General features: G+C 44.5%; 1 protein-coding gene across 6 annotated transcripts in view; it reads left to right on the forward strand.

Moving 5' to 3' along the window:
* nek10 (NIMA-related kinase 10) overlaps positions 1 to 26,381 on the forward strand; it is a 485,577-nt gene that overhangs the window by 197,675 nt on the left and 261,521 nt on the right. For all 6 annotated transcript variants that reach the window (XM_068059792.1, XM_068059804.1, XM_068059810.1 and 3 more), the window contains 4 exons: positions 284 to 348; positions 15,118 to 15,220; positions 15,312 to 15,440; positions 15,530 to 15,667. In XM_068059792.1, coding sequence (XP_067915893.1) covers positions 284 to 348; positions 15,118 to 15,220; positions 15,312 to 15,440; positions 15,530 to 15,667 — 435 coding nt within the window. The remainder of the gene's footprint in view (positions 1 to 283; positions 349 to 15,117; positions 15,221 to 15,311; positions 15,441 to 15,529; positions 15,668 to 26,381) is intronic.

Consider the following 26,381-nt stretch of genomic DNA (forward strand, 5'->3'; position numbering starts at 1 on the left):
AAACATCTTCCAGGGACCAGGGATTTCTCAATAAAAATTAGGCGTAGTCATGTTTTTGGTGTTGTGCAATTATTACTAGTATGAAATTTCTGAGAAGAATGCTGTGATTTGTCATTTAAATGTCTCATAAAGTAATTGGCTCTTTTTGACTTGTTGTAGTAAAATCTGCTTTTTATATACTCTTATAGATTTGTTCTATACGTGTTTCAACATGTATGATATGTCTGTTCATTTCATTAATATGTATATACTTACATACATTGCTATAACTATTTCATTACAGTGCTATGCATTTAGAGCTTTGCGTTTTCTCTTCAGCATGGAACGGAACAGGCAGTTGTTCAAAAGGTACAGTATCCAAATGTAATGGGCACCTACACACTGGCATTACTTCTCTTGTCCATTATTCTAAGATTTCAGTGATCCCTTAAGCAAGTTAAAATATAAAATTCTGTACAGTTTTTGTTAATATCTGATTTTTACCCCTCTACAAAGAAGTGTCCTGCATCTGCTTGGTACTTTATTGCAGTACTTGACTGAGATCAGTAGCTTAGTACTAATTTAAAAAAAAGCCATCAAACAAGCTATAAATATGAAATTTATGCTGATGCCTTTTGTCAGTGCTACTCTGGATAATTTGTGAGAAGATCTGCAGCACTGTTCTACTAAGACATGCTTTTAAATTACAAATTATGATTTTTAAAATCCATAGCATCATTAACCATGGTCTGATCATCTGTTTTGAATTCATATATATTTATCTATGTGCACATAATTGATTTCCACTTTTTTGAATTTTCCCAATAAAAGTCAACTTTATCTTCCAAAAAAATCCTATTGTTCACAATGTGCTCTTTCCAGCCAAAAACCATTTATTGCCCATCCCGAGTTGCACTTGAGAAGGAGGCTCACCACCACAAAGAAGGAAATTTTCAGTATTTATTACCCTCGCCTTATGTCGTTGAACCACAGCAACAGGCGTGGCTGAACAACTTCTGGAAGTTTCTGGCACTTGATATGGTACCCTGTGAAGTACAAAAGCTGTGGGAATATCTGAGCTATTTGCACTAAGTTTCATAAGTATGGTTGTTGTAGTTGTTTCAATATTTGTGTATTTGAAAATTCTACAAAATTCCATTCAATGTGGATCAACTTTTATGCTGCCTAATATTTTGGCCTCGATGTTAATTCCTCCTCTATGGGCAAGAGAAGATTCGGAGGGGTTAAAATGTGAAAATGGGGAACGCATCCCGAACCTGCCACCTATGCACCTCTTGCCATTTTAAGAGTGGCGGGTTTTGTGTTGTGCAAGTGTCCTGCCATCAAGAGGTGGGACACATTATTAACTTATTTAAATCAGAATCCAGAGTGCAATTTGGGATGAGAACAGAAAGTGCCGGAAATACTCAGCAGGTCTGGCAGCATCTGTGTAGAGAGAAACAGAGTTAACGTTTCAGGTCTGGTGACCTTCACATCTGGCAAAAATTAGAAATGTAACAGTCTTTGAGCAAGTGAAAGTGGGGCGAGGGGGAAAGAAGAACAAAAGAGAGGTCTGTGATAGGACGGGAGCGCAGGAGAGATTAAATGACAGAGATATCATGGAATAGAAGGCAAATGGAGTGCTAAATAGTTGTAGTAAAAAAGACAAAGCATTTGTCCAGAGAGAATGCTAATGGCAAAATAATGAACAGCTCTTTCCAAAAGCAAAAACATGAAAAACAACTTTAAGACTAGCACATGGTTAAAAAAAAAAATAGAAAAATAAAAATGTATAAAAATTTAAAAAAAATAATGGGGCTCATGGTATGAAATTATTGAACTGTAGAGTGCCTAATTGGAAGATGACGTGCTGTTCCTTGAGCTTGCATTGAATTTCAATGGAACACTGCAGCAGGACAGAAATGTGAGCGTGAGAGCAGGTCGGTGAATTAAAATGGAAAGCAGCTGGAAGCTCGGAGTCATGCTCACGGACCGAGCAGAGGTGTTCTGCAAAGCGGTCACCCAATCTGTGTTTGGTCTCTCCAATGTAGAGGAGACTGCATTGTGTGCAGCGAATACAGTATACTAAATTGAAAGATGTACAAGTAAATCGCTGCTTCACCTGGAAAGAGTGTTTGGGGCCTTGGATGGTAAGGAAGGAGGAGATAAAAGGGCAAGTATTGCACCTCCTGTGATTGCATGGGAAGGTGCCGTGGGAAGGGCATGAGGTGTCGGGGGTGATGGAGGAATGGACCAGGGTGTCGCGGAGGTAACAGACCCTTTGGAATGCTGACAGGGGAGGGGAGGGGAGGGGAAGATTTGTTTGATGGTGACGTCACGCTGGAGGTGGCAGAAATGGCGGAGGATGATCCTTTGGATGTGGAGGCTGGTGGGGTGGAAAGTGAGGACAAGGGGAACCCTGTCATGGTTTTGGAAGAGAGGGGAAGGGGTGAGAGCAGAAGTGTGGGAAATGGAGTGGACACGGTTGAGGGCCCTGTCAACCACAGTGCAGGGATTCCTCGGTTGAGGAAAAAGGAAGCAATTTGGGAGCTTGATTTAAATTCAACAGTTGTTCCATGTGTTTCCCAGGGCTTGGGAAACCCAGCAGGAAAAAGGAGGCGGGAATCACAAGAAAGTAAATGCCTTTTACAGCACACCTTGTGGGCCAACAGGAGCTGAAGTACTTCCCCCACCTCCTTAAGGAACCCTGAAGCCTCCTTTCTGGCAATTGCAGCCTCTCTCTTCCACACAACACCCGCACCTCCCTCCCCGCCCCACGCCACACCCCTGCCCATCACGATAACCTAACCTTCTGTTGCAACCCCAAGTTCTGGCCTTACTCCCTCCAGCGATGACCTCCCTCTTACTCCCAGCCCCATGGACCAATCTCTCACTCTCTTCCTCCCACAATAGCTTCTCTCTTCCCTCCAAATCCCAATCTCTCGCTCCCTCCCTCCCTCTTGCTTCTCTGTGTGTTCTTCCCTGTCCCTAAGGCCACCCAGCTGCAGCCTCCAGTGACTGGATTTCCTGCCCAGCAGCCGGCAAACCCATCAATTTGGCCGTCTGCTGGGCAAAAATGGAAGAAAAAACATAATGAGGTCCTGCCATTAAATTTGGCAGGGCCTTCGCACCTCCGGCTTATGCACTTTTAGACCACTGGAGCAATTTACAATAATTGCTTCTTTACAGTGTTAGGAAAGGAAGATCAGCTCTACTATATATTATTGAAGTCCAAGCTTTCTTCACTGGATGTCTGGTTCAAGGAATTCCCTGCACCCTCCCACCTCACCATATTCAGCACAGAGCATCAAGTATTGTTGTAGTGTAAGAAAAGCACTCAACCATTGCCAGTCCTGTAAGAATGGTGCAATGTGCCAAATCTGTTTGAAGTTTTCAGCCCATATCTTTTGAGACTGACTCCAGCAGATAACTAGCCAGCTGCAGTAGAAGAATCAAATGAGAAAGAAATATCAAAAGAGATTTTCCTCCTAAAGCAGTTCTGATTTTTAGCTGACCACCATTGGCACTTTGGTACCATTCAGTACCACACAGCAGGTGGATCCCAACCTCATCTGCAAGTATCGCGCCAGTTCAGAAAAAGTGAAAGTCTGCAATGCTATCATTGATGCATGAAAACATTTCAAGGCAACACCGACAGCCTAGACCACTGCTCTGTCTGGCTGATCTGTGCTGGCTTGCATCACAGGTACAGTGTTGTTGGCAGAACAATGAGACGATACCCAAGGAGGAAAAGGATAATTGCCCGGAGGATCTTGAAGCATACCACTTGTTGTTTGATGTATTCAACACTAAGTGCTTTATAGTTAGAATGTCTCAGTTTGAATGTCTCTGTATTGAGGGGAGGGTGGTGGGTAGAGTCCCTGCTCTTTATCTTCAAGTTCCCAAATATTTAACCTTCATGAGTTTTGTGATACCCACATCTCTTTGGACCATTGTAAAGGAGTCTGTGCTGACTTGAAAAAGCAACACTTTGCAGCGGACGGAGTAAACAGGATCTCCCAGGTGTATCATGCTTGGCTGACCTGCTGCTCACTATATTGTTCACTGACCATAGATCTGAATTGCATCGTACAAATTTCACCTACTGAATGTTCTCATACGAACATACGAATTAGGAACAGGAGTAGGCCACTCAGCCCCTCGAGCCTGCTCCACCATTCAATAAGATCATGGCTGATCTGATTGTAACCTCAACTCCACATTGCCGCCTACCCCCAATAACCTTCACCCCCTTGCTTATCAAGAATCTATCTACCTCTGTCTTAAAAATATTTAAAGACTCTGCTTCCACTGCCTTTTGAGGAAGAGAGTTCCAAAGACTCACGGCCCGCTGAGAGAAAATATTTCTCCTCATCTCTGTTTTAAATGGGCAACACCTTATTTTTAAACAGTAACCCCTAGTTCTAGATTCTCCCACAAGGGGAAACATCCTTTCCACATCCACCCTGTCAAGACCCCTCAGGATCTTATATGTTTCAATCAAGTCGCCTCTTACTCTTTTAAACTCCAGTAGATACAAGCCACGCCTGTCCAACCTTTCCTCATGAGACAACCCATCCATTCCAGGTATTAGTTTCGTAAACCTTCTCTGAACTGCTTCCAATATGTTTACATCCTTCCTTAAATAAGGAGACCAATACTCTACACAGTACTCCAGATGTGGTCTCACCAATGCCCTGTATAACTGAAGCATAACCTCCCTACTTTTGTATTCAATTTCCCTTGCAATAAACGATAACATTCTATTAACTTTTTAAATTACTTGCTGAACCTGCATACTAACCTTTGCGATTCATGTACTAGGACACCCAGATTCCTCTGCATCTCAGAGCTCACCGTTTAGATAATATGCTTCTTTTTTTATTTTTCCTGTCAAAATGGACAATTTCACATTTTCCCACATTATACTCCATTTGCCAGATTTTTGCCCACTCACTCAACCTGTCTATATCCCTTTGAAGCCTCCTTATGTCCTCTTCACAACTTACTTTCCTACCTATCTTTGTATCATCAGCAAATTTCGCAACCATACCTTTGGTCCATTTATCCAAGTCATTTATACATAAATTGTAAAGCGTTGAGGCCCCAGCACTGATCCCTGCGGCAGATCACTCATTACATCTTGCCAACCAGAAAATGACCCATTTTTACCTACTCTCTATTTCCTGTTAGCTAGCCAATCTTCTATCCATGCCAATATGTTACCCCTACACCATGAGCTTTTATTTTTTCACAATAACCTTTGATGTGGCACCTTAGCAAATGCCTTCTGGAAATCCAGGTACAATACATCCACCGGTTCCTCTTTATCCACAGCACACGTTACTTCTTCAAAGAACTCTAATAAATTAGTTAAACGTGATTTCCCTTTCACAAAACCATGTTGACTCTGCCTGATTACCTTGAATTTTTCTAAGTGCCCTGCTATAACGTCTTTAATAATAGCTTCTAACATTTTCACTATGACAGATGTTAAGCTAACTGGCCTGTAGTTTCCTACTTTCGATCTCCCTTTTGGAATACAGGAGTTACATTCGCTACTTTTCAATGTAAGAGAACCTTCCCCAAATTTAGGGAATTTTGGAAAATTAAAACCACTGCATCATCTCACAAAGCACTTCTTTTAGGACTCTAGGATGAAATCAATCAGGACCGAGGGACCAGTCAGCCCACAGCTCCAACAATTTGCTCAGTACCACCTCCCTGGTGATTGTAATTTTCTTGAGTTCCTCCCTCCCTTCCATTTCCTAATTTATAGCTATTTCTGGAATGTTACTTGTATCCTCTATAGTGAAGACTGATGAAAATACCTGTTCAATTCATCTGCCATTTTCCTTATTTTCCTTTATTAATTCCCTGATTCACTTTCTATAGAACCAATGCTCACTTTGTCAACTCTTTTCTTTTTAAAATATCTATAGAAACTCTTACTATGTGTTTTTATGTTTCTACCGAGCTTTCTCTCGAATTCTAATTTTTCCCTCCTTATCAAACCTTTAGTCATTCTTTGCTGGGTTTTTTTCTGTCGAATCTTCTGACCCATCTTCTGACCCATAGTATCCTTTGCAAGCTGGATCGGGAGTCCCGCATGGTGTGTTGCCTGCCCGGTGCCAGGGTGCAGGACATCTCTGACCGGCTTGAAAGGATATTGGAGCGGGAGGGGGAGGATCCAGTTGTTGTGGTCCACATTGGAACTAACAACATAGGCAAGGCTAGGATGGAGGACCTGTTTGGGGATTATAAAGCACTAGGAACGAAATTAAGGAACAGGTCCTCGAGGGTCATAATCTCCGGATTACTGCCCGAGCCACGTGCAAATTGGCTTAGGGATAAGAATATTAGGGAAGTAAACATGTGGCTCAGGGAGTGGTGTGGGAAAGAGGGGTTCCATTTCATGGGGCATTGGCATCAATTTTGGAACCGGGGGGATCTGTACCGATGGGATGGTCTCCACCTGAACCGATCTGGAACCAGTGTTCTAGCGAAACGGATAAATAGGGTGGTCTCTAGGACTTTAAACTAGTGACTCGGGGGGAAGGGAAAGGGAAAACGACAGGGAGTATGATGATAAATAAAAAGGTAAGCAGCAGGCTAACGTGTGCAGGAGGGTTTAGGTTCAAGGTAGACGATGAAAGAAGCAGAAAGGAAGGATAACTCAGGAGTTATTATTAGAGATGTTGGGAATCATGAGGGTAAGAAAGCTAGCATAAAGGCACTTTACCTGAATATTCGTAGCATTCGTAACAAGGTTGATGAGTTAACAGCACAAATCATCGCGAATCAATATGATTTGGTAGCCATGATGCAGACATGGTTACAGGTTGGTCACGACTGGGAGTTAAATATCCAGGGGTACCAGACTATTCGGAAGGACAGACAGGAAGGTAAGGGAGGTGGTGTAGCTCTGATACTCAAGGACGACATCAGGGTGGTGCTGAGAGATGATATAGGTTCTATGGAGAATGAGGTTGAATCCATTTGGGTGGAAATTAGAAACTCTCAGAAAAAAAAGTCACTGATAGGCGTAGTCTATAGGCCACCAAATAATAGCATCACATTGGGGCGGGCAATAAACAAAGAAATAACTAATGCCTGTAAAAATGGTATGGCAATTATCATGGGGGATTTTAATCTACATGTAGATTAGTCGAACCAGCTCAGTCAGGGTAGCCTTGAGGAGGAATTCGTTGAGTGTATCTGTGATAGTTTTCTTGAACAGTATGTAATGGAACCGACGAGGGAGCAAGTTATCCTATATCTAGTACTGTGTAATGAGACAGGAATAATTAATGACCTCATGGTTAGGGATCCTCTTGGAAGGAGTGAACACAGTATGGTTGAATTGAGAATACAGATGGAGAGTGTGAAGATAAAATCCAATACCAGGGTCCTGTGCTTGAACAAGGGGGACTACAATAGAATGAGGGAGGACTTGGCTAAAGTGGACTGGAAACAAAGATTTTATGGTGGGACAGTTGACGAGCAGTGGAGGACTTTCAAAGCAATTTTTCAAAGTGTTCAGCAGAAGTATATTCCAGTGAAAAGGAAGGACTGGAAGAAAAGGGGTAATCTGCCATGGGTGTCTAAGGAAATAAGGGAGGCTATCAAATTGAAAAAGAAGGCATACAAAGTGGCCAAAAGCAGCATGAAACTAGAAGATTGGGAAAACTTTAAAGGTCAACATAAAGCTACAAAAAGAGCTATAAAGAAAAGTAAGATGGAACATGAGAAAAACTAGCACAGAATATGAAGACAGATAGCAAAAGTTTCTATAAATATATAAAACGAAAAAGAGTGGCTAAAGTAAACGTTGGTCCTTTAGAGGATGAGAAGGGGAATTTAGTTATGAGATATGATGAAATGGCCGAGGCATTGAACAGGTATTTTGTATCGGTCTTCTCAGTGGAGGACATTAATAACATGCCAGTAATTGACAAAGAGACGAACGTAGGTGAGGACCTGGGAACAATCATTATTACGGAAGAGGTAGTGTTGGGCAAGCTAATGGAGCTAAGGATTGATAAGTCTCCTGGCCCTGATGGAATGCATCCCAGGGTACTAAAAGAGATGGCGGGAGAAATAGCAGGTGCACTGACGGTAATTTTCCAAAATTCGCTGGACTCTGGGGTAGTCCCAGTTGATTGGAAAACAGCAGATGTGACGCCACTGTTTAAAAAGGGAGGTAGACAAAAGATGGGGAATTATAGACCGATTAGCTTAACCTCTGTAGTGGGGAAGATGCTTGAGTCTATTATCAAGGAAGAAATAGCAGGGCATCTCGATAGAAATTGTCCCGTTGGGCAGACGCAGCATGGGTTCATGAAGGGCAGGTCATGCTTGACAAATCTTTTAGAATTCGATGATGACATTACGAGCAAGGTGGACAATGGGGACCCAGTGGATGTGGTGTACCTAGATTTCCAAAAGGCCTTCGACAAGGTGCCGCACAAGAGGCTGCTACATAAGATAAGGATGCATGGCGTCAGGGGTAAAGTATTAGCATGGATAGAGGATTAGTTGACTAACAGGAAGCCGAGAGTGGGGATAAATGAGTGCTATTCTGGTTGGCAATCAGTCACTAGTGGTGTGCCTCAGGGATCGGTGTTGGGACTGCAATTATTTACAATTTATATAGATGATTTTGAGTTGGGAACCACGTGTAGGGTGTCAAAGTTTGCAGATGACACTAAGATGAGTGGCAGAGCAAAGTGTGCAGATGACTGTGAAACTTTGCAGAGGAACATAGATACATTGAGTGAGTGGGCAAAGGTCTGGCAGATGGAATACAATGTTAATAAATGTGAAGTCATTCATCTCGGTAGGAGTAACAGCAAAAAGGATTATTACTTGAATGGTAAAAAGTTGCAGCATGCTGCTATGCAGAGGGACCTGGGTGTCCTTGTGCATGAATCGCAGAAGGTTGGTCTGCAGGTACAGCAAGTAATTAGGAAGGCAAATGGAATTTTGTCCTTCATTGCTAAAGGGATTGAGTTTAAAAGCAGAGAGGTTATGTTGCAGCTGTATAAGGTACTGGTGAGGCCGCACCTGGAGTACTGTGTGCAGTTTTGGTCTCCTTACTTGAGAAAGGATATACTGGCACTGGAGAGAGTGCAGAGGAGGTTCACTAGGTTGATTCCGGAGTTGAGGGGGTTGGCTTATGAGGAGAGACTGAGTAGATTGGGATTATATTCATTGGAGTTCAGAAGAATGAGGGGGGATCTTATAGAAACATATAAAATCATGAAGGGAATAGATAAGATACAAGTAGAGAGGATGTTTCCACTGGCAGGTGAAGCTAGGACAAGAGGGCATAGCCTCAAGATTAGAGGGAGCAGATTTAGGACTGAATTAAGAAGGAACTTCTTCACCCAGAGGGTTGTTAATCTATGGAATTCCTTGCCCAGTGAAGTAGTTGACGCTTCTTCAGTAAACGTCTTTAAAGCTAAGGTAGATATCTTTTTGAACAATAAAGGAATCAAGAGATATGGTGGGAGCGCGGGTAAGTGGATCTGAGTCCATGAAAAGATCAGCCATGATCTTATTGAATGGCAGAGCAGTCTCGAGGGGCCGGACGGCCTACTCCTGCTCCTAGTTCTTATGATCTTATATGCCCTTATATCCTCTTAAATGTCTGCCACTGCATCTCTATTGACCTATCCCTTAACCTAATTTGCCAGCCCACTTTAGCTAACTCTGCTTTCATGCCCTCATAATTTCCCTTATTTAAGTTTAAAATACTAGTCTTGGACCCATTCTTATCTCCCTCAAACTGAATGTCAGATTCAATCATATTATGATCGCTGCTATCTAGGCGCACCTTCACTATGATGTCATTAATTAATCCTATCTCGTTGCACAATACCAGGTCTAGTACAGCCTGCTCTCTGGTTGGCTCCAGAATGTCTTGTTCTAAGAAACTATCCCGAAAACCTTCTATGAACTCCTCATCTAGGCTACCTTTGCCCATCTGATTTTTTCAGTTTATATGTAGGTTAAAATCCCCCATGATTATTGCTGTACCTTTCTGACAAGCTCCCATTATTTCTTCCTTTATACTCTGTCCTACCATGTGGTTACTGTTCAGGGGCCTGTACATCACTCCCATGAGTGACTTCTTGCCTTTATCATTTCTCATCTCTACCCAAACTGCTTCTGCATCCTGGTTTCCTGAACTTAGGCCATCTCTCTCTAATGTGCTAATACCATCATTAATTACAAAGCAACCCCTCCACCTTTCCTGTCCTTCCTAAATGTTTTGTACCCTTCAGTATTCAGGTCCCAATCTATGTCATCCTGCAGATATGTTTGTAATGGCTATCAGATCGTACTCATCTGTTTTGTTTCGAATGCTACAAGCATTCAGATACAGAGCCTTTAGTTTTGTGCTTTTATTATTTTTGTAACGTCTAGCCTTGACTGCTGATTTACTCTTAGATTTGTACTCTCTATCCCTTCCTGTCACGGTCTGTTTATCATTTCCTATATTAATACCTTTCTCTGTTGCCTTGTCTCTACTCTTTGATTTACCACATCTGCCCAAATTTGATCCCTTGTCCTCAGTATTTAGTTTAAAACTCTCTCTACTTCCCTAGTTATGCGGCTCATTGGAACACCAGCCCAAACACGGTTCAGGTGTAGACCGTCCCAACGGTAAAGGCCCGACTTTCCCTAGTACTGGTGCCAATACTGCACAAACCGGAACCCACTTCTACCACACAAGTCTTTGAGCCACGCATTCATTTCTCTAACCTTATTTGCCCTATGCCAATTTGCACGTGGCTCACGCTTTGAGGTTCTGCTTCTTAATTTGGTGCCTAGCACCTCTTACTAACCGTGCAGAACCTCTTTTCTTGTCCTGCCTATGTCATTGGAACCTACCTGGACCACGACGACTGGGTCCTCCCGCTCCCACTGTAAGTTCCTCTGCAGCCCTGAGCAGATGTCCCAAACCCTGGCACCAGGCAGGAATCACAGCCTTCTGGACTCTCGTTCTTTGCTGCAGAGAATGGTGTCTATCCCTCTAACTATACTGTCTCCTCCTCCCACTACATTCCTCTTTACTCCCCCTGCTTGAATGGCTTCCTGTAGCATGATGCCATGGTTAGTTTGCTCATCCAACCTCCAGCCCCCACACTCATCCAAACTGAGCCGAAGCTCCTCGAGCCACAGACACTGCAGACGTGGTTGCGGTGGATCACGCTGGCGTCCACCAGCTCCCACATACTGCAACTGCAACACATCACCTGCCCTGCCATCTTTGTTTTGTTTTAAATATTTAATTAATAAGAAATACTCACTAGCCAATCTATTAAGCTTTACTAGTATTAGTAAATAGAACCTAATTACTACAATTACCTGAGTTTTTGAAAGATAAATGAAAAAAACTCTCACCAACCTCTCAGAATGCAGTTGTTCCACTCTGGTGTATTAGACCGGCTAGAATAGCTCTTTTAAACTCTTGTCACCCTCCGGGTCCTCCTCTCTCCCCCTCTTTTTAAACTCTGCCGCTCTCCCGGTCCTCCTCTCTCCCGCTCTTTCAATCTGCCGCTCTCCGGGTCCTCCTCTCTCCCACCCTTTTTAAACTCTGCCGTTCTCCGGTTCCTCCTGTCTCCCGCTCTTTTAAACTCTGCCACCTCAGCTTTAGGCTGTGGCAAAGGCTGCTCAGATGGCCTGCAGAGACCAATTCTTGTTGCTGGTTGAACCTACACCAGGTCACCTCACTGCAAAGGCAGGCTGCAGTGGGTGCCTTAGAAACAGACAGTCTACTAACCAGGGAATAGTGCTCCAGGGGTGTGATTCACTCCCCTTCTAGTTTCTCCCTGAAATTGCAGCAGTAGCTTCTCTATATGTCCTTTAAGGCAAGGGGCTCTTTGGCAAACAAATTTTGGGATAAGTTTTGTTTCAAAACCAAATTGCAATAGACAAAGACCTTCCTTATAATAAGGATTCATGCATCATGACTGAACAGCCTAATAGGAACATCAGATTCATTTCTTGTGATTTTATGACTTTACAACTTGATATTAGCAAGCAGATTAAGAAAGGCATTATGAAAAGCATTTCCATTATTTCTGGGACAACTGGTAAATCTGCATAAAGGACAAAACCTTCTAAACAAATTTGTATTCCACCAATATGCAATTCACTGATCTGCCATACATGCCTGACTTTAAAATCTTAACCATTATTCATCAAAACATGGCCAGATAATAATTCTGTCCCATTACCTGCAAAGAAAAAAAATTCATTTTGGATCCCCCAAAGGGCTTTATCTGTGCCTGTCCCATTAATGGTGCTGGTACCTTTAAGGCCCACGAAGCACACATACTTCCTCCTCCGTTCATGGCTGTAGCTAATAATTTTCTTGTCCAGCCCCACCTTTATCTTAATTAGGCCTGAGAGCAAGTTTGGTTGCTGAGATTTGCACTCCAAGAGAGTGCACTTTTAGTCTGATGAACTTTTAGTTCTGAAGGAAGTTCATCAACCTGAAATTTTAACACTGTTTTTCTCTCCATAGATACTACCTGACCTGCTGAGTGTTTTGTTGCATTTTCTATTTTTATTTCAGATTTCCAGCATCTGCAGATTTTGCTTTTACACTTTTAGTCTGCTGAAGCAATCTGCAATAATTGTTTTTGGACAATGTTCGGAAAGGAAGATCAGCCCTACTAACCATTAACATGATCCAAGCGTCTTTGACTCAATCTCTAGTTCAAGGAATAGTTTTTGTGTAAAATAAGGATACCATTAAGTTGAATTAAATGTTTGACCAAAATAAACATTTCATCTGAGAAACGTGATTTGGCAGGAAATTGAATTGCGTACTATGAAAGGCTATCTGACTTCTCCGGGGGCAGGCTTTGCAGTGGGCCACTGCCTGCGTGTCCTTCGCAGCATTCTCCAGTGATATGGACACACGCAGTAGCAGCCTCTGCTTGGGCCTGAATGCGGCGTTGAATTGGCTCTATCCTGATGTCACACAGCCAAAACAGCTGATGTGACACCAAGATTCCAAATTTGGACAATGCAGTTCCTGGAAATGCCTGCGTGGTCCACTCTTGAAAAAGAAATGTGAAACAGCAAGATGGGTCCTGCAGTTGTGTTATTTAAACGGCCAGGCACTCTGATTGCAGGTGAGTTAAATTTTTGAAATTGTTTCTATTGGAAAGTGTCTGAAAGTACTTTAGAGGTGCTTTTGCGAGAAAGTGTTGCCATATCCTCACAGGGATGGCAGGGTATGGGTGAACTGCACACACAAAGGCTGCAACAGATTTGGGAGCAGCAGTGCCAATGCTTCTGAGTCTGCTGCATGACAGGGGCTGCCTGGCAGGCCAGCCAATGCACCCAGCATCTCGGTGTACATGCCCATTCATCACTCTCCTGTATGCCATCCCATTGTGGTCCTCATCTGAGTCCTCTACAGCAGTTTTTGTCTGTCACCTCGCCTTCCAGTGAGCTGGCAAACAAACCATCCTTTTACCCTAGCCTGGCTGCAGTGCCTCACAATCTGCTGATCAAAATTCTCTGCTCGTTCAAGGTAAGTGCAGTACTTGTGTCTCAGCTGCTAGCTGTGAGTGTCAGATCAAGTTATGGACCTCTTCATCAGTGCTTTGCTGTTGCTCGCTTTCCTTCTCTTGGGGCTCCTATGGCTGGGCAAGTGGCAGTCATTGGGTGTCTGAAAGCAGGAACTCAGAAGGAGAAGGTTGATGTGAGGGAAAGAGGTTGGGGTAGGGAGCAGGAGGTCAATAGTAACATTATCTGCAGCTTGCTCATCATGCCAGGTAGCAGGATGATGGTGAGCTGGGAGTTCAGAAGGGACATAAGGCAGGAAGATGCCGTTATCCTCAATATTCTCAGCTATATCGGATACTGCGGGCCCCATTGCAGCTGGCCCTGTAATGCTGAGAACCATCTCCTCTGTATAGCTCAGGAGATGCAGCGTTCTATTCCCCCAGTGGCTTTGCTTTGCCCATTTCTATTGTGTGCCAGCTTGTCCTGTAAGAGAGAGAGGGCAGAATGTCAATGGTTGTGTAGCACAGTGTTTGGGTGATGTACCTGCCATAGCTGAATAGCTGGAGGTGTATAGTAGCAGTAAGAGGTGAGTGTAGCCTGGCAGCATTGGTAGATGTGTGAGGGTGAGGTGGAGTACCTGAGTGTTATGTGTGAGTCCTGAGTGCCAGGATGTGCTGCTGGATGAGTGATGGGGGTGTGGTGCATTGAGCAGTATGAGAGATTGGTGGTGTGGTTGGTAGGAGATGTCATGTGAAGATGCATTCACTGACGTTGACCACCAGCATGAGGTCATTAAACCTCTTGTGACATTGCTGCCTGGATCCAGACTCCAGGGGTTGACCTTCCTGATCCTGCTCCTATTCACTTCTGAGGGTGGTGCTTGAAGGCTTCTTGTCCCCCCCCGCCCACCCACCCCCACCCCCATCCCGTGGGAACATGTGGGAACATGATGCTTCTCCTCCTGCCTACATGTACCACTAATGCATCCAGCACAACATCCATCAGTCTGGTTTCTCTGTCTGCCCTGATATTCAGTTTGCAAGAATTTCCATTGCAGCAATCTTTTTGTGCAACTTCCCTTTAAGAGGCAGCCTGCCTGTAAGAAAGAGCAGGCTGCCTGTACCATGTGGTCTGCAGCAATGCTGCCGGCACCTCCTACTGTGTGCAGAGCTCGCTGAGAGCACTGAGAAGGAGAGAGCAGCCCTCGAAGTGCAGGAACTAGCACTAAAGTCATTCAGATGAGGTAGGTAGACAAATTTTGTATCTCAATCTGAATGGGTATGTGCATACCATGAATCGCAGCCCCTGCACCCAAAAGTCAGGGCACTTGAATTTTAGGCCCAATGTCTTTCCAATTTAGCTTACCATTTAGTGTACCATTTGCTACCCTTTACTTTGATTGGTGTAAGACATCACATTCTTTAGAGTAAGTTAAGTACTTGCTACAGCAAGACTTCCTTCATGTTTAACAATACATGAATAGCCCCATGGATTTTACTGATCGTAGAAGAAGTGCATATTTTTTATGTTCTATAGGTTTGTTTCCCTTATTTAATGTTAAAATTTTCATGATTGACTCTCACTAATGAGATTTTTTAAATGCAGGTTGTTTCCTCCTGATATGTTTGAGATGTTCATTGATGTTGGACATTATGCACGTGACATCTATGCATATGAAAACTTGGTAACTAAGTTGAACTCTTTAACTGTAAGTGAAGAACTCTAATTATGCTTGGCTATTTTCAAGGTTCTGTTTTTCCACAAAAAGTTTGTAACCTGTTTTGCAATTTTGTGTCTAGACTGAGGAACTAAACCAAATCACTGAAAATATTGAAGGAGTTAACCAAAATAAATCTCCAACAAAATTTATCGGTAATTATGCCATTTTAGACTATCTTGGGAGTGGAGCATTTGGGAATGTTTTTAAGGTAAGTCTTTCCTTTGATTGTAATGTTTTATTAGCTTTCTGCAACAGACACATTAAATCTATATTTTAGATCTCTTCTTGAATTTACAGGTTAGGAAATACAGTGGACAGAATCTGCTAGCTATGAAAGAAGTTAATTTGCACAACCCAGCTTTTGGAAAAGACAAAAAAGACCGTGACAGCAGCGTAGAGAAAATTGTGTCTGAACTAACAATAATTAGAGAACAGGTGCATTTTCTTTGTTCTTTTTTGTTCCATATATACAGTATATCGTAAAATTACTAGCGATGGTCATTTTCAATGAGGTGTGAGTTTGTATTAGGTGGAGAATGTCTACTGAATGAATGTTAATTCATTTTGCTGAAGTTTCGAGTAAAATTGCGTCAACACATAGAGCATTACACCAATTAGATTATCATATAAGTGAAAAGGGGCAATTTTTAAATGTTTTTAAAATATTATTTTTTAATTCATTCATGAGATGTGGATGTTGCTGGCAACGCCTATTTATTGTCAGTCCCTAGTTGCCCTTGAATGTGGCAGTGAGCCACCTTCTTGAACTGCTACAGTCCATGTGACAAAGGTACTCCCACAGCATTATTTAGGTAGAGAGTTCCAGGGCTTTTACCCAGCAATAATGAAGGACTAGCAATATAGGGCCAAGTCAGGATGGTATGTGATATAGAGGGGAACTTGAAGATGTTGTTCCCATAAGCCTGCTGCCCTTGACCTATGTGTAGAGGTTGTGGGTTTGGAAGGTGCTGTTGAAGAAGTTTTGGCGAGCTGCTGCAGTGCATCTTATAGATGGTACACATTGCAGCCATGGTGCACCAGTGGTGGAGGGAGTGAATGTTTAAGTCGGTAGTTGGGGTGCTTATCAAGTGGGCTGCTTTGTCCTAGATGGTTTCAAACTTCTTGAGTGTTGTTAGAACGCAGTCATCCAGGCAAGTGGGAAATATTGTATCACAATCTTGACTTAAGCCTGATTACCAGCTACTGCCCCACTCCCCCACCTCGGCTGGTGAATCTGTGCTTCTCCATGGGGAACACCAATTGGAAGAAGCACTGAGGGCAGCAAAGGTTGGGGAACTTCAATGTCCACCATCAAGAGTGGCTCGGTTGCACCACTACTGACCAAACTGGCCGAGTCCTAAAGAACATAGCTGCCAGACTGGGTATGCGGCAGGTGGTGAAGGAACCAACAAGAGAGAAAAACCTACTTGACCTTGTCTCACCAATCTACCTGTTGCAGATGCATCTGTCCATGACTGTGTTGGTAGGAGTGACCACCGCAGAGTCCTTGTGGAGACAAAGTCCGGTCTTCACACTGAGAGTACCCACCATCGTGTTGTGTGGCACGACCACTGTGCTAAATGAGCTAGATTTCAAACAGATCTAGCGACTCAAACTGGGCAACCATGAGGCGCTGTGGGCCATAAGCAGCAGCAGAATTGTAGTCAACCACAATCTGTACCCTCATGGCCCGGCATATTCCCCACTCTACCATTACTATCAAGCGGAGGGACCAACCCTGGTTCAATGAAGAGTGCAGGAGGGCATGCCAGGAGCAGCACCAGGCATACCTAAAAATGAGGGATCAGCGTGGTGAAGCTACAACACAGGACTACTTGCATGCCAAACTGCGTAAGCAGCATACGATAGACAGGGCTAAGTGATCTCACAGCCAACGGATCAGATCTAAGCTCTGCAGTCCTGCAACATCCAGTCATGAATGGTAGTGGACTGTTAAACAAATGACAGGAGGAAGAGGCCCCACAAACATCCCCATCGTCAATGATGGGAGAGCCCAGCACATCAGTACGAAAAACAAGGCTGAAGCATTTACATCCATCTTCAGCCAGAAGTGCCAAGTGGATGATCCATCTCGGCCTCCTCTTGAGCTCCCCAGCATCACAGATGTCAGTCTTCAGCCAATCCGATTCACTCCATGTGATATCAAGAAACGGCTGAAGGCACTGGATACTGCAAAGGCTATGGCCCCTGACAACATTCTGGCCATAGTACTGAAGGCTTATTCTCCAGAACTAGCCGTGCCCCTAGCCAAGCTGTTCCAGTACAGCTACAACACTGGCATCTACCTTGCAATGTGGAAAATTGCCCAGGTATGTCCTGTGCACAAAAAGCAGGACAAATCCAACCAGGCCAATTACCGCCCCATCAGTCTACTCCTGATCATCAGCAAAGTGATGGAAGGGGTTATCAAGCGGCACTTGCTCAGCAATAACCTGCTCACTGATGCTCAGTTTGGGTTCTGCCATGGCCACTCAGCTTCTGACCTCATTACAGCATGGACAAAAGAGCTGAATTCCAGAGGTGAGGTGAGAATGACTGCCCTTGACATCAAGGCAGCATTTGACCGAGTATGGCGTCAAGGAGCCCTAGCAAAACTGAAGTCAATAGGAATCAAAGGGAAAACTCTCTGCTGGTTGGTGTCATGCCTAGCACAAAGAAAGGTGGTTGTGGTTGTTGGAGGTCAATCATCTCAGTCCCAGACATCACTGCAGGAATTCCTCAGGGTAATGTCCTAGGCCCAACCATTTTCAGCTGCTTCATCAATGACCTTCCCTCCATGAGAAGGTCAGAAGTGGGGATGTTTGCTGATGATTGCATAATGTTCAGTACCAGTCGCAACTCCTCAGATACTGAAACAGCCCGTGTCCATATGCAGCAACACCTGGACAACATCCAGGCTTGGGCTAATAAGTGGCAAGTAACATTCACGCCACACAAGTGCCAGGCAATGACCATCTCCAACAAGAGAGAATCTAACCGTCTTCACTTGATATTCAGTGGCATTACCATCTCTGAATACCCCACTATCAACATCCTGGTGGTCACCATTGACCAATAACTGAACTGGACCAACCACATAAATACTGTGGCTACAAGAGCAGGTCAGAGACTGGGAATTTTGCGGTTAGTAATTCACCACCTGTCTCCCCGATGCCTGTCCACCATCTACGAGGCACAAGTCAGGAGTGTGTTGGAATACTCTCACTTGCCTGGATGGGTGCAGCTCCAACAGCATTCAAGAGGCTTGGCACCATCCAGGACAAGGCACCCCGCTTGATCTGCACCCAATTCACCACCTTCAACACTCACTGCCTCCACCACAGACGCACGGTTGCAGCAGTGTGTACCATCTACAAGATACATTGCAGCAACTCACCAAGATTCCTTCGACAGCACCTTCCAAACCCCTGACCTCTACCACCTAGAAGAACAAGGGCAGCAAATGCATGGGAACACCACCAACTGCAAGTTCCCCTCCAAGCCACACACTATCCTGACTTGGAACTATATTACTGTTCCTTCACTGTTGCTGGGTCAAAATCCTGGAACTTCCTTCCTAACTGCACTGTTGGTGTACCTACACCCCAAGGACTGCAGAGGTTCAAGAAGGCAGCTCACCACCACCTTCTCAAGGGCAATCAGCGGAGGGAAATAAATGCTGACCTAGCCAACAATGCCCACATACCCCGGATGAATAAAAAAAATTGAGGAGAGGCTTTGGTGTGCCAAGAGGTGAGTCAGTTGCCATAGAATACAATGCCTCTGGCCTACTCTTGTAGTTACTGTATTTACTTGGCTGGTCCATTTAAGTTTCTGGTCAATGGCGACCCCTAGCATGTCGACGATGGAGGGATTTGATGATGGTAATGTCATTGAATGTCAAGGGGAGATTGCTAAACTCTAGACTACCAATGTGGTAATTGACTAAAATGAGGGGGATTTGTCCTGTTTTTTGTGGACAGAACATGCATGGGTGATTTTCCACTCTGACTAAATGCCAGTGTTGTAGCTGTACTGGACAGCTTAGTTAGAGGCATGGCTAGTTCTGTAGCTCAGGCCTTCAGCAATACAGATGGGTTGTTGTCAGGGCCCATTGCTTTTGCTGTATCCATTGTGTTCAAAGTTTTCTTGATACCATGTAGATTGAATCAAATTGGCGAATACTCGTGAGGAGGCTGGATTGGATTATTCACTTGGCATTTCTGGGTGAAGATGGTTGCACTCTTGTGCATCCCATTGAGGATGGGGATATTCCTTTACAGTACCTTTGTGTTAAATATGTTTGGACAAAAAATTTACCTATGATACATATTAATCTTTATTGTTACCTGTCAGTTATAAGCTTCCCCTAGTATCAGTAGAAAAGAAAAACAGGATTATTGCATATTAACATTCTAAATCAGGTGTGTCCAACCTTTTTGCATGGGTGGGGGGGCACATTACGATTCTTGTCTTACATAGAGGGCCAGTGAGACAATTTCGGAAAGATAAAGGCATTAAAAATTGATCTTGCTATTAATCAAAACAACAACAAAATGTGCATTTTTTTGAAGAAGCTTTAAATGAGAAAACTAATTTATTGACTTACTTTCTCATCACTATGTTGGACACTGATTAAGTGAGATACTTGGCATTTTTTTGCTTGCAAAAGTCGTCTGTCTGCCTTCACACTTGTGGTGATGCGGTGTATTCTGGATAGATGTCCATCTGTCGGGAGTAATCTTGATCACTCTTTCTCCATCCTCTCTCTGTCTCTCTCTCTCCCTGTGTCCCTCTCTCTGTGTTGTTCCCCCCCTCTGTCCACTTCCTTTTCTGTCCCCTCTCTCTCTCTTATCCCCCCTCTCTCTCTTATCCCCCCTCTGTCTGCTCTCTCTCTGTCCCCCCTCTCTTTTTGTCCCTCTGTCTCTTTCTGTCCCTCTCTCTCTGTCCTCCTCTAACTCTTTTTCTCTGTCCCTCTCTCTCTCTGTTCCCACCTCTTTCTCTGTCCCCCTCTCTGCCCTCTCTATCTCTCTGCCCCTCTCTATCTCTCTGTCCCCTCTCTCTCTGTCCCCTCTCTCTCTGTCCCCTCTCTCTCTGTCCCCTCTCTCTCTGTCCCCTCTCTGCCCCCTCTCTCTCTCCCTCTGCCCCCTCTCTCTCTCTCTGCCCCCTCTCTCTCTCTCTGCCCCCTCTCTCTCTCTCTGCCCCCTCTCTCTCTCTCTGCCCCCTCTCTCTCTCTCTGCCCCCCCTCTCTCTGCCCCCCTCTCTCTCTGCCCCCCTCTCTCTCTGCCCCCCTCTCTCTCTGCCCCCCTCTCTCTCTGCCCCCCTCTCTCTCTGCCCCCCTCTCTCTCTGCCCCCCTCTCTCTCTGCCCCCCTCTCTCTCTGCCCCCCCCCCTCTCTGCCCCCTCTCTCTCTCTGCCCCCTCTCTCTCTCTGCCCCCTCTCTCTCCCTGTCCCACTCTCTCTTTGTCGCCCCCCCCGTCCCTCCTTCTCTCTGACCCCCTCTCTCCCCTTTTTTCTCTGACTCTCTCCGTTCTCTGCCTCTCTTCCTCTGTTCCCCTCTCTTTCCCTCTGCCCCCAGCCTCTCTCTCTCTGACAATTGCAGAAAGCAGGAATGCTCAGCAGAGCAGCTTTGCAGTTGGTCAGTTTTAAAAAAAAATTGCAATGTCAGTTTCACAGCTAACAGATGCTGGGAGTGGGAACAGTGTGCTTTTCTGGTGGACTTTGAAAAAAAATGTCAGAACCCGCCGAAGCTGTCCGAAGTTCGGAAACCGCTGTTCCCACTCTCAAAACCTGACAGCTGTGAAACTGACATTGTGATTTTTTTTTTAAGAAAGATGGTCTGGAAGAAGCCAATGGGAAATTTCTCATCTCTGAAATTACCAGCCTTGGACCTCAAAATTTTTTGCCATGGACACTGGTGTCCACGGACACGTTACTGACCCCTGACGAGGATGAGGAACAGCCCTGTACAGTTTACATCCGCGGCCGTATGGAAACCTTTGGCGGGCAGGATCCTGGCTCACGGGCCGTATATTGGACAACCCTGTTCTAAACCATGGACCAAAGCGTATTTTGAAAATTCAGTCAGCATTTGTATATTTTAAAATGAAACTTATTTCTGTAAGTTGTGTAGAGTTCAGTTGATTTGAGGTCAGAGGCACAGATGCTATGGAAGACAGAGAATGGCCTCAAATTTGCTCATTTCTAACTGGCGAAAAGTTTGGCTGAGCTTAGTCTTGATATCAGCTCGGTAATTTGAGTGTGTGCACCAACCTTTGGGCCATTACAGGAGACACTGAGGTAAAGTTGAGTGTCATCATTATACAAGTGGAATCTGACTTCATGCTTCTTGATGGCATGCAAATAGTGAAAAGGAATGGGCCAAGAATGGATCTCTAGGATATACCACAGGTGACCATGGGAGCAGAAGAGGAGAAGCAGTTGCCAACAACTTTGTGCTGGCTCGAGTGACAGCAGGATCATTCCTGAGGAGAGATATTAGAAGAGGATGGGCTGTTGGCTATCCTTGCTTCTCTCCACTGCTAATTGCCATCTTTAAATCCCTTAATGGCAATTAAGTATAAAATTCATGAGGTCATTTTACTGCAAAATTGAATATTTCTTTGTAAATCATTGAGTTGATGTGAACAAAAGAAATGTGAAATGAGCTCATTGTGAATACACACACTAGCATGCAAAAAACCTGTTGGCATTCTGTTTGGAAATTAAACAATTGGTAACCACCTCAATTCAGTACAACAAAGCACAGGTGCAGACTGTAGATGTTATCCAGAGAAGTCATTTCTTCAACACACTTCTTAAAATCTGAATTTTGTGCACTTTGATCAATGTAGTTCTTTATTACATATTTAAAATGTGAAGTTAAACTTTTGATCGCATTACCCTCATAAAATCTAACTTTACACACTTTTTTTATTGGAAGACATGTTCCAGCAATGTAATACTGGAAAAATATAATACCGCTATAAAACCTTACATACATAACCTAATAAACAGTCAACAATAAATACAACCTTTCTTTGTGTTTATGGTGTTACAGTGCAGAATATTCAAAACAGCCCATTAAGATATTGTTGAGATATTGAGCTTAGTTGTATTTTGGCTGAGGCAGCTCTATTTTTTATTCTTTTCATGGGATATGAGTGTCACTGGCAAAGCCAGCATTTGTTTCCCATCCTTAATTGCCTTTGAGAAGGTGGCGGTGAGCCACCTTCTTGAACCACTGTTGTCCATCTGGTGTCAGTACACCCACAGTGCTGTTTGGAAGGGAGTTCCATGTTTTTGGCCCAGCGATAATGAAGGAATGGTGATATAGTTCTAAGTCAGGATGGTGTGGGCTCGGACTGGAACTTCCGGGTGATGGTATTTCCATACATCTGCTGCCCTTGTCCTTCTCGGTGATAGAGTTTGCAGGTTTGGAAGGTGCTGTTGAAGGACGCTTGGCGAGTTGCTGCAGTGCATCTTGTGTTTGGTACACACTGCTGCCACTGTGCGCCACTGGTGGATGGAGTGCCAATCAAGTGGGCTGCTTTATCCTAGATGTTTTCGAGCTTCTTGAGTGTTATTGGAGCTGCACTCATCCAGGCAAGTGGAGAGTATTCCATCACACTCTTGACTTGTGCCTTGTAGATGGTGGACAGGCTTTGGGGAGTCAGGAGGTGAATGCTCGCTGCAGAATTCCCTGCCTCTGACCTGCTCTTGTAGCCACGGTATCTATATGGCTGGTCCAATTAAGTTTGTGGTTAATGGTAACCCCCAGGATGTTGATGGTGGGGATTCAGCAATGATACTGCCATTGAATGTCAAGGGGAGGTGGTTAGATTCTCTCTTGTTGCTAATGGTCATTGTCTGGCACTTGTGTGGCACGAATGTTGCTTGCTACTTATCAGCTCAAGCCTGAAAGTTGTCAAGGTCTTGCTGTATATGGACACAGACTGCTGCAGTATCTGAGGAGTTGCAACTGGTACTGAACACTGCAATCATCAGCGAACATTCCCACTTCTGACCTTATAATAGAGGGAAGGTCATTGATGGTTGTTGGGCCAAGGGCACTATCCTGATGAACTCCTGTAAAGATATCCTGGGGCTTAGATGTTTGATCTCTAACAACTACAACCATCTTGCAGCTAAGACAATATGGTGGTTAAATTCGATAGCCCCCAAAAACAGACTCGGGGATTGCGATGCAGGATTAATCTGCACCCATTGCTTCTGATGCAGGCAGCATGCTAACTTCATGCTGTTTGTTAATTTACAGCGTGCAACCAGCGCTGTCCGTGCTTTTGAGTAGCAGCATGCCTCGCCTGCACTGCTTAAAGCCAGCTTGCACCTCTGGAGTAGGTGTTGGAAGTCACTTTACAACTGATGCTGACCTGTGGAAGACAGAAGAATGGCACAACATGGGAGCTAGCTGGTTTCAAGATTTTCTGACGCTGCACTGGAGGATTTGGTCGAGGAAGGGAGATATGCTTTTTCCTCCTGGAGCCACGTGGCCCTCCAGATAAACTGTAAAAAGACAATGGGAGCAAATAGAGATGCCAGGAGTCAAACCTCGAGGACCTGGATGCAGTGCTACAAAAAGTTCAATGACCCCAAACAAGTGGTCAAGGTTAGTGAATGCATCTTCAAATGCCATATTCCACCAACTGTACCATTAACCTCAGACACTGCTCAATGCATCCCATCCCATCACTCACTTACTAAGAATTTCTATAAGTCAGGACGCATGCCTAACTTTCATAGCTTCACCTTACTGTCACACACTTAGAACTGCTGCAAGCCTCACACCCATATCTTGCATTTTGCAGCAGTGCCAGCTATTCAACCACCATAGCCACACCACCAAAACAGATTGCACACTACTCACTGACACATCTCCCTCTCTGTTGCAGACACGGTGGGACACAACTGGACACAGCAGGTGCTAATCGGCGGGCGACAGGCACGACTTCATGTCCTTACCCCCATGGAGGAGTCAGTGGTTTCCATTATTGGAGAGGCCATTGCAGATGTCGTGGCCAGCAGCAGGCTGGAACGATAGAAGATGAGGGAATCCTCATACCTATTCCTCCTTCTCACATTCCACTTCACCCTCACCCCACAATCTCTTCTGATTTAGAAGCTGCAGACAGTGTAACCTCTTACTTATCCCCCTTCCCTTGCCTCACCACATAGTTACCTTTGTGTTTTTCTCCTTTCCGATACCCAAGAACTACAACTTGGCCAGGCAGTGGAGGAACATCAACAGGTGGAAGAGCGAGAAGACAGTGATGATGAAGAAACACCATCCCTCGATCTTATATTCGCAGCCACCAGCTCAGATACTGACATTGTGCGTATTTTAGAGGATAGTTTAGAGGCATGTCACGCTCACACAAAGAAAAATTATGAATTATATAATGAGCTTATGAAACAAACCAAAACAGACTTGAGGCGTGCCAAAGTGGCACGGATTCAAACTGACCAATCAGGAGAAAGGATTGTGACCGGTGACGGCGGCGCACGAGGAAGCGGCAAAGCGTTCTGAAACAATTGGAGTGGAATCAGGGTTGGTTTTAATTTCAGTTATTTGTTCAAAAGTGAGAATTCCATCAATTCCAGTGAAGAGGAAGGACCCTGCCTAAAATCACCATCTTTAAACTACATGTAGGCAGAGACTAGAGTTGGCCTTCAACTCCCTACCAGGAAATCGAATCAGGCTTTCACCATTGAATTGTGACTGAGATATAACAAGAGAAGTTTGGGACAGTGCATCTGTGCTCCTGAACATTCCGAGTTTTTTTTTTCAGTGAACCAGTAAAAAGGAAAAACCAGGCCTGTACTGTTTCAAGTCTTCACTCTGGGAAAACAGCAAGTCTTACAGTGAACTTTTAAAAAAAAAAAGCATCAGACCTAAATATTTGTTATCTTTTAATCTCTATCTTTTCTTGTGTGTGTGTGTGTGTGTGTGTGTGTGTGTGTGTGTGTGTGTGTGTATCTGTATGTGTGTGGGAGTGGGTGATGTGTATATTTTTGGTGTTGTATAATAAACATTTATCTTTCTTTTAAAATTACGAGAAAACCTGTCATTTGTCTGTTGACCATTAAAATGCTCAGGGATTAAAATACTTTTTAAAAACACACTGTCTTCGGTCAGTTGAGAGCTGAAAAAAGGGGAAACCATCCCGATAATCTCCCATCTGTCCATAACAGGCAGTATATACATGTGATGAGATACCGGACATGAGTGGCCTGCATTCAGGGCAGGGGTCAAGGATGGCACGTGCCAGTTCCCTGGAGGGCAAGGCTGCATATGAATTCTTCTGCAGAGCACTCAGATGAGCACTTCAACGGAGCAGGCTATGGAAGAAGATTAATGAGTACACATAATGAAATGCCTGATGCATTGGCAGACCTGCCAGAAAGCCAGTGTGCATTGTAACAGAGCATGGAGGAGTCTGGCATGAACTTTGCATATGGCTTTACGCAGACCTTGGAGCCATCCTTTTCAGCATGGAAGTGGTGGCCAACTCCATTCGCACATTTGTGGACTGAACCATGTTTCAGCATCTGTTGGCCAATGCCTCAACTTCCATCGTAGCACCCAACATCTAAGTGCTGCAGTGGAAGCTCAGACATCTGTCATGCAAGGTCAGCTTGCTGCCATGATGGCTGTAGATACCAGTGCTCAAAGGGCTTTGCAGAGTGTCACAGCAGCCCAGCAATCTGTCCTCCAACAAGATACTAGGATTGTGAGGCACCACTACAACATTTATCTCCTCACCACTGTCACTCTACCAATACCGTTGCTGTTGCCTGCTCGCCTGCTAGCCCACACTGCTGCCGCCCATGCCAAGATGGTGCAGTCCGAAGTAGGCCCAGAGCTGCTCGAGGTCATCCTCTGAGGCCATCTGCAGTCTCCACCACTGAAAGTCAGCATCTTCCTCTACCATGTTGCAACCACAGGGATAACACTGTGTAGGAGCACAAGAATGAGCAAAGGCATATGCATGTTATTAGTTGATGTTTGCAGGCTCTGCAGCAGAATTCATATGCGGCCTCGCCCTCCAGGGAGTTGGCACCTGTGCAGGCCACTCATGTCCAGTGTCTCACCACATGTATATACTGCCTGTTACGGACAGATGGGAGAT

This window comes from Heterodontus francisci, chromosome 2 (assembly GCF_036365525.1).
Source record: "Heterodontus francisci isolate sHetFra1 chromosome 2, sHetFra1.hap1, whole genome shotgun sequence".
NCBI lineage: Eukaryota > Metazoa > Chordata > Chondrichthyes > Heterodontiformes > Heterodontidae > Heterodontus > Heterodontus francisci.